The sequence below is a fragment of the Gadus chalcogrammus genome, chromosome 8, assembly GCF_026213295.1.
Source record: "Gadus chalcogrammus isolate NIFS_2021 chromosome 8, NIFS_Gcha_1.0, whole genome shotgun sequence".
In the NCBI taxonomy this organism is placed as follows: Eukaryota; Metazoa; Chordata; class Actinopteri; order Gadiformes; family Gadidae; genus Gadus; species Gadus chalcogrammus.
The window spans coordinates 13363447-13372034 of record NC_079419.1 but is presented as its reverse complement, the minus strand read 5'-3'; the positions used below and the strand labels follow the sequence as shown (position 1 = coordinate 13372034).

General features: G+C 48.9%; 1 protein-coding gene across 1 annotated transcript in view; it reads left to right on the top strand.

Annotated features, from left to right (window-relative positions):
- Positions 1-1804: 1804 nt before the first annotated feature.
- The window catches only part of rem2 (RAS (RAD and GEM)-like GTP binding 2), a 31862-nt gene continuing 25078 nt past the window's right edge, over positions 1805-8588 (top strand). Inside the window, exons 1-3 of the mRNA XM_056597544.1 lie at positions 1805-2555; positions 4791-5142; positions 7233-7306. Coding sequence (XP_056453519.1) covers positions 2544-2555; positions 4791-5142; positions 7233-7306 — 438 coding nt within the window. The 5' untranslated portion in view covers positions 1805-2543. The remainder of the gene's footprint in view (positions 2556-4790; positions 5143-7232; positions 7307-8588) is intronic.

The following is an 8588-nucleotide window of genomic DNA, read 5'->3' as shown; positions in this document are numbered from 1 at the left end:
GTTTATGTCAGTGCTGTGGCCCAGCACCGCAGTGGATGTGCTCATTAAGGGAGGGCTTTGACAGAAGGACTCCATCAATGGAACTGGGATCTCTGAAGCTCAGGACCCCGGTGTCCCAGGATGCTTTAGCCCCCCGGGGAACAGAGATTATGTGAATATCAGAGTTTCATGCCAGACATGGCGGGAGGGGGCTGTCTTTGTATGGTGAAGTGACTTTGACCTGAGAGTGTGTTTGTGGGTGCACAGCATATGATGCCATTCGTCCTAGGCTATTCAGATTGCATGAAGGGTAATGAGGTCATTTATTTGTTGATTTCTTTCTGAGATTCGATGGTACTTAGTAAGCACGTGTACACTCACATGCGCTCGCATTATGAGTGAATGTGCACATGTTGGGTAAGTGTGTGTGTGTGTGTGTCATCACACAGACACAGACACAGACACAGACACACACAACCACACCATGTAAAATAACCCGATAATAACAGTGTGTTTGCCTCAGCGGCAAAGGTTGAGTGGTGATAGAAATTGGTCGTAATTTGATGATGCTCTAACATGCAAATGTCAAACGCTGCGTTATGCTAAAATCAAAAAAGCCGACGCCACGGAACATCGGCCAAGCTAATAAATGCCTAACCGTAAGAGCGTGCGGGCCATATTCCTGAAGGTCAGGTCACCCCACTCCTGGGACTCGCGGCAATGATGATGATTGCATGCTCCGTTACCATGTGATGGTCGGCGTTCCAACTGGGGTCCGGCAGCATGCCAATCAATCGACCGACCCCGATACTACGCTCAAGGACCACTAGAATGCGGCGAAAGATCCATGGGGTTTTAGAATAACCTCAACCGTCATCGCCATGGCGACGTTTGACAGGGCTCTCAGGGCTGATTTTCACATTCCCCTTGACCTGGTGCTCTTGAACCCCCACACACTACCCCCCCCCCCGGGGTTAGTGTGTGTTCGCTGTTGGTGATTACATGCTGCCGGGTGATTGGCTTGGGCGCTAATGACATCGTTTAGCTCGCAGAGGTTTTTATTCCAGTGGTACGTGACCTCATCCACCCCCCACACCACCACTGCCCCCGGCCATCAGCAAGGTACAGACGCCTGCTGCTGATTTCCTGACGAGTGTTAATTAAGTGTGCAGATTAGCTGGTAGATCCAGAGCAAGCGGGGCCCTGGGGGTAAGACGGGGGGGCCCCCAGGTTTAATGTTCAGTTTGAGGTCTAAAGGCTCGGTGATGCTGTCCACCAACTGGACGGTGCTACAGCCTCAAGACGTGGACTAGGTGGACACACTAGACCAAGGCCTGCGTTTAGTGAGGTGTAATAAATGTGCATATTGGTTTGGTGTTCAGCTACCATTTTTATTGCTTGTAAGCGCAGACCACGTGATTATTTTTGTTATGTTCCTGTATCTGAGAGTTCTGGTTCAGATTAATAGAGCAGGACCTTTAAAGCCTGCCTGTCTCTATTAATACCAGACCATCTGTTTAAAGGACTTTACTTGCAGGGCTTGTATCTGTTGCGACATATGGGATCTATCACAATAAAAATTAAGCCTTTTCTCTTGTCTTTAAATAATGTGCTGTTTGGTTATTTTACTATTACGACATGTCCTCTACCTGTTACACAATATGCACAAAGAAACGATATGAATAATTATTATTAATAATATCACAATATTAAGGTATATCAACTAAAAATACCCTGGTGCATCAACACCTTCCATCTAGTCCATCTACAGTAGCTTACAGTGTTAAACACAAAAAGTGGGACATACTCAACACTCAGCACTAGGACGCCCTCTAGCGAACACTTCACGGTGAACAGCGTCAACATCCATTGCCTCTAAATGAAATGCACCGGCCAAACACATCCGTTTTAAAAAAAATCGTACTGAATTGAAGGTAATTGGGCGTGTGTGACTTGCCTCACTGCTGGAGGACGTGTGAGTGCGGGGATGCGTCGTGAAGAGCTAGGATCAGACTTGACACATAAGCGCCATCTGACAAGCGGACGATTCTTCTTCTCGTCCAAGGACGCGCCACCGATGAACACCTTTACAGTGAGATTTACAGCGAGTCGTTCGGAGAAAGAGATGCACTAGAGTCTAGAGTGGAGGGGGACACCAGGTGTCTTCAGAGGAAGGACGCGCGCGCTGTTATTTGGGCGTTGTGGGAGCGCGCGAGGGGTGTACTACAGGCGTTATCCGGTGGGTGGGTTTTTTACGCGCGTTTTTTACTACTGTTTTCCTCCAAATAACGGGGACGCAGGTGGAGAGGAGCCCACCTATTTCCGCGACGCTCTCAGGGCACAGAGGGTTTTACGCCCCCCGAGAAACTGAGAACACACTAACACACACACACACACACACACGCGAACACAAACACAATGCCTTTTTTTATTCGGTTTGTTCCTTTTGTCCATTGAGTTGTGAATCCACAACAGGGGGGAAACGGAGGACCGTGACGAGCACAGATGACATGAAAAGAGCAATTGTGGGCGCACTGGTTTTGTAAAGCGAACAACTGAGAACCATGACGGACCAGGTAGGTGGACAGGTCTTTTCACCTCCTCCTCGTCCCCCACCACTATTTAGCCCTCTCCCTCCGTGCGTGTTGTGTGTAAACAATCTCTCTCTGGTCTCTCCCGTTGCACGCCGTCCCATTAGGATAAGTGGACGGAATAGCGCCAACATTTCCTGCTACACCACCACTGATGTGGGTTGTGTTTACGGGGATTCCCTTTAGAGTTTAACCTCCTCTATAATGCTGTTAGTGTTTACCTCATTGTTTATTTATTTTTTTAAAGTTCCTAAATGTAGTAGACGACCTATGGATATCTCCCATATTTCAGTAGCTATGCCTTGTTTATTTTTTTTTATTGTACAGTTCCGCCAAACTGAATTGCATACAATTTGTTCTGGTAGATTTGGACTGGTACTGAGGCAACAACATCGAGTTATGATTCTCTTCTCTTTCTACTACGCACAACGAAGCAAGAATAATGAGCCTTTAACAATGGAACAATACAACCAAACACTGCAGGTAGTTTTGCACACCGTGGTGGGCCGTGCCGTTTGCCCTAGTTCCTCCCTAGACGGATTAACCGGTGACACCTCCTGTCTCTGTCAGGGTATCTCCTGTCTCGTCCCCCCGTGCTGGGACAGTAATGGCCATGAATAATTGATGAAGGCGCTTTCAATTAGCGTAAAAGCTCCCTGGTTGGGGTCCCGTTATGGGAGAGAGAGAGAGAGATTGCACCTTATTTACTTTGTACATTGTTTGCTTTGCACATTAAGGACCAATAAAAGACACAAATAAGAAGTTTATTTACAACACTATTTACATGGTTTGTAGTCAACATATATGATCGATCGGGCGGCGATTTGCATTGCGTATCCGACATCCCGACGGAGAACTTCGAATGCTCGAGGGTTCTACGGAGTCGGATTAGGGATTAAGGAGTCGGAGTATATACTTTGCCTTTGCTAGCTAGCTGCGGCCAGTCGCACCTGCTCGTGTCCATGCTTGCGCGCTGCGCTGCTATATACCTCCATTAATTGCTCCATGCATATTGATAAGGGGCTTCTCTGGCCGACCCGCAGGGACTCGAGCTGAACACACAAACACACACAGAATAATCAAGTCGTCCATCACGACTTTAGTCTAACCTTACTGAAACCAGATAACTCAGACTGTGTGTGTGTGTGTGTGTGTGTGTGTGTGTGTGTGTGTGTGTGTGTGTGTGTGTGTGTGTGTGTGTGTGTGTGTGTGTGTGTGTGTGCACGCACATGCGTGTTCACATTAAAGTATCCACACTCCACAATCTGAAAGTCACACACACCTGCTGTCCATGGTGTGCTGTTAAAGTGGACCTTTTTGTGTGCCCAGGGGGGTCAGCAGCACTGGGGGTGTTTCTGACCTACTTCTCCCGCTAATGCATTCTGCTGTCCCCCATCCATCACTGGACGGTAGAACCCTCTGACCTGACCTCAGATTACAAACCCCCCAATGGGCAACACAGGCCTGAGCCCCCCTCCTCTCCCCTCTAGACTGGCCCTCTCCCCTTCCCTCCCCCCTTCCCTCCATCTTCTCTTCATCATTCTGCTCTCTGCATCCTTTCATCTTGTCCAATGCTTCCATCCGCCTCCCCCTCTTTTTTTCTCCCTCTTTTTTCCACCCCCCCCATCCTCTCCTTTTTATCTTGAGCCAGCTATACCGTCTGTCCCCCCCCTCCTGTTTTTTTTTTATCACCCACTCTCTTAAATAAAGGCCAAGAAACAGGCATGGTTGTGCACACACATGCATTCACACACGTGCAGTCACACAAATGCACTCACACACACACACACACACACACACACACACACATGTGTACACATCGCATGAACACTATCCCACACTTTTAAATGCAGATGTTGTTAACCAGACACTGACAAAACAGACACGCACGCACACACACACACACACACACACACACACACACACACACACACACACACACACACACTTTAATAGGTGCATATATTAATATGAGGACGTTATACTGTAAACTTGAAACACACACCACTTTACCCCCAAACGTGGACCTCCCAGACATGTGGGGACCGAGTTACGGGTGCGCTATAACTGCCTACACCAATGTTTATCCTCCATTACAGCCGCTCACTCACAACAACAACAACAACATCACAACAACACCATATGGTCCATACCCAGCCAGCCTCGTGGGTACCAACCTGTCCCCTGTGTGTGTGTGTGTGTGTGTGTGTGTGTCTCCAGTACAGCATGTTTCTGAACACGGCCCCCCCGCTGCGCCGGGGCAGCACGCCGCTGCCCGTCAAGCACCAGCTGAGGCGGGAGGAGGCCGTGTCCGAGGACTGCGATTGGATCCCCGGTCTGGAGGTCCCGCCCTCCACGCTGCCCATCAGCGACATGGGGTCGCCCCGTGGCGAGTCGGCCGGCGGTCTGATGGTGGCCACGCCCACGTATGGCGGTCAGCACGCCCACCACAGCGGGGCGCTGCGGATTGTGCTGCTGGGGCAGACCGGCGTGGGGAAGTCGTCGCTGGCCCTCTCCCTCGCCGGCCAATCGGATCGCTCGCTGTCTATTGACTCCGAGACACAAGCCTGCGGTAAGTGCGTGCGTGTGTTCATCTGAGTGTGTGTGTGTGTTTGTCTGAGTGTGTGTTTGTGTTTGTCTGAGTGTATTTATCTGATTGTGTATGTGTGTGTTTATCTGAGTGTGTGTGTGCGTGTGTGTGTTTGTGTGTGTGTGTTTGTCTGAGTGTGTGTTTGTGTTTGTCTGAGTGTATTTATCTGACTGTGTATGTGTGTGTTTATCTGAGTGTGTGTGTTTGTGTTTGTCTGAGTGTGTTATCGATGTGTGTGTGGTCGTGTGTGTAGCGCAGACCTGTTAGCGATGACAATGCTCATGCAACAGTGGCCTAGCCCCCCCCCCCCCCCCCCCACCTCCTCTCCCGCTGATATTCAGTGGATTCAATTTGCAGCCCCCTGCCTCTGTGCTTGTAAATGTTAATTGCCAATCGGTGATTAAGGTGAAAGGTCATAGTATTTATATGACACAATACGGCAGACTCTGTATCGGATCTAATTATGTAAAAGTCAACAGGAAGCTCATTCCTGTCCTCTCAACTCATTTATCATATTTAGTTAATGTCCCCGTTATGTTGTCAAAGGTAACGTGTATGCCATCACCAAAAGTCGCTTAAACAGGAGAGTCATTGTGATATAAAGCCCATCCAATGATAACACAGTTTGGTTAATGGTCTCTTCTAGCGGGCAGTGGGTGCACCCACATCCCAGGGGCTCAAATCATAAAGCATCAACTCACTTCCCCTTCCCCTGCCGTTCCACTCTCATGTCCTGTTATTGCCCGCGAGTATGACACGTTCAACGGAAGGGAGATAAGCTTATCTTGCCCATTCCACGTTCCACATGCTCAAATAGCAATGCCCCTGGACTCTGATGGAACTCGTGTATTTCTTAAGTCCCTGGTCTTCTGCGCTCACTCCTAGGCGGGCAGGCTTCCAAGCCGCTGGGGAGCGGGTGTTGTTTTGCCAGCACTTTAGGTGCTTTTACTTTGGAAGAACTCAGCACTAATCAGCTTCAAGGTCTCCCCTTCATGCCTTAATTCCTACACCTACTGTGATGCTGGGAAAGACGAATCAATGCCATTGATTTTAGCCCAACCAACCTTTAAAAGAGACAACCCCTCCTGGCCACTGGCTGTGCGTTCCTCTGTTCTCGGGCAGTTAAATCCAGACGGATTCCCATTGAATAAGCGTTAATGGCTTCTTACTACAGCCTTGTTACTTATTTTCTTTCGTCAGTCAGTCGGTCGCCCAGACAGCTAGCAAGTCAGTCAGTCAATCAATAAGTAAGCCAGCCGGTCAGCTAGTCAGTCGTTTAGCCATTCAGCTAGTCGGCTAGTTAGTCAGACTGCCAGCCTGCCAGTCAGTCAGTAAACCAGGTAGTAACCCATCCAGTCAGTCAGTCAGTCAGTCAGTCCGCCGCCCAGTCAGTTAGACAACCAGGTAGACAGCCACCCAGTTAGTCAGTCAGTTAGCCACCCTGTCAGTCAACCAGTCAGTCAACCAGGTTGATAGACAGCAAGCTAGCTAGTCAGTCTGCCAGATGATCAGTCTATCCTCTGTCGGTGTGGCTGCTCACGGCTCCTGCCAGCCTGTCAGCTGAGTAGAGTCCCAGCATGCACTATTGATGAGGCTGCTGTCCTGACCGCTTCATGCAACATGGATCAGGGGCAGCAAGCCCGCTTCAGGAAGCCCTAACCCAACCAGCCATCTACTCAATTATCCATTCACCCATTCACCCCTTCACCAAGCCAACCATCCATCAGTCTGTCCATTCATCATCCATCATCCAATCACACGTCATCCGCCTATAAAAGTGTACTGTACGGGAAAAAATATTTGTTTTGGAATTACCGTCTGTCCCCATTGAAAGGCTATGCAAAATAATAATAATATCAATACTACCCAATTCATGTTAAATTTCGTGTTGTGGTTTTGCACAAAAAGGGCTGTGCGAAAAATGTTTGATTGATAGACTCTTTGTCTGTGTCTACGTGTGTGTGTGTGTCTGATGTGTGTGTGTGTGTGTGTGTGTGTGTGTGTGTGTGTGTGTGTGTGTGTGTGTGTGTGTGTGTGTGTGTGTGTGTGTGTTTGTGTGTGTGATGCCACAGGCGAGGGGTATGAGCGGTCGGTGACGGTGGACGATGAGGACAGCAAGCTCCTCATTTACGACAACTGGAAGCAGGTGAGACCCGGCTCTCCCCCACCTAACCCTTGTCTCCATGACAACGTGCATGTAAAATCACTTAAATAAATAGGAAAAATGGGAAAATATATTCCATTGATTCCTCCGAAAATGGTCAGGTGCGGACGGACTGCCAGAATTGCTGACTAAGTGTGTGTGTGTCTGCGTGTTTGTGGGCGAGAGAGAGAGAGAGAATGAGTGTGTGTGTGTGTGTGTGTGTGTGTGTGTGTGTGTGTGTGTGTGTGTGTGTGTGTGTGTGTGTGTGTGTGTGTGTGTGTGTGTGTGTGTGTGTGTGTGTGTGTGTGTGCAGAGAGAGATGGTCTCCATCTGTTTTGTTTTTTGTTTCATTTTTCATTTGTGCTGGGTAAATGCATATTGTGTGTGTGACGTGCACTTGTGCATTCGTGTGCATGTGAGTTGATGTGAGCGTGTGTGGGAGCCCATACAGCCAGCCAATGGGCCAACAGCTGGGTTCCTTTATGAGTCTTGTTCAAGCTCCGCCACTCGGAACCAAGTGCATGTTTTCAGTTCAGGTCTTCATAAAGCAACTCCATTATACTCCCTAATTACGGGCCAGGAAAAGGGCCGTTTATAAAGGAAGTCTCACGGAGTGGGTTCGGCAGCCCTCCAATGCTTCCCCCGGGCGACTTGTCTACTGTAAAGAGACGCGGGCTAATGGACTTGTGAGCATCTCGTCAGGGGTCCCATGCTGAAGTCACTCAACCTGTCTGTTTGGATGGTACTCAACTCCTTAAAGGTTGAATCATCGACACTCATGCAGAACGACATATGCGCGCACACACACTTACATATGCTCACACACACACACAGTCACATACAGTCACACACACACACACAAACAAACATACAGTCTCACACGCACACACACACACACACACACGCACACACACATACAGTAACACACACACACACACACACACACACACACAAACACACACACACACACACACACACACACACACACACACACACACACACACACACACACACACACACGTACATACAGTACAGTAACACACACACAAACACACACACACACACACACATAGACAATCAAAGTTTTATTTGCCAAGGAAGAGCCGGATATACGTAACCACTTTTGCTTCCTTTTCTTGTTATTCCTTTTTTGGCACTGCTTTCCCCTCCCTCCCACCTTCACGCCATCTCTCTCTCTCCACTCTCTCCCCCACTCTCCCCTCCTCTCTCCTCTCCACATGATGTTGACCTTGCCTCCGACAGCTGCCCCACTAACACATCCATC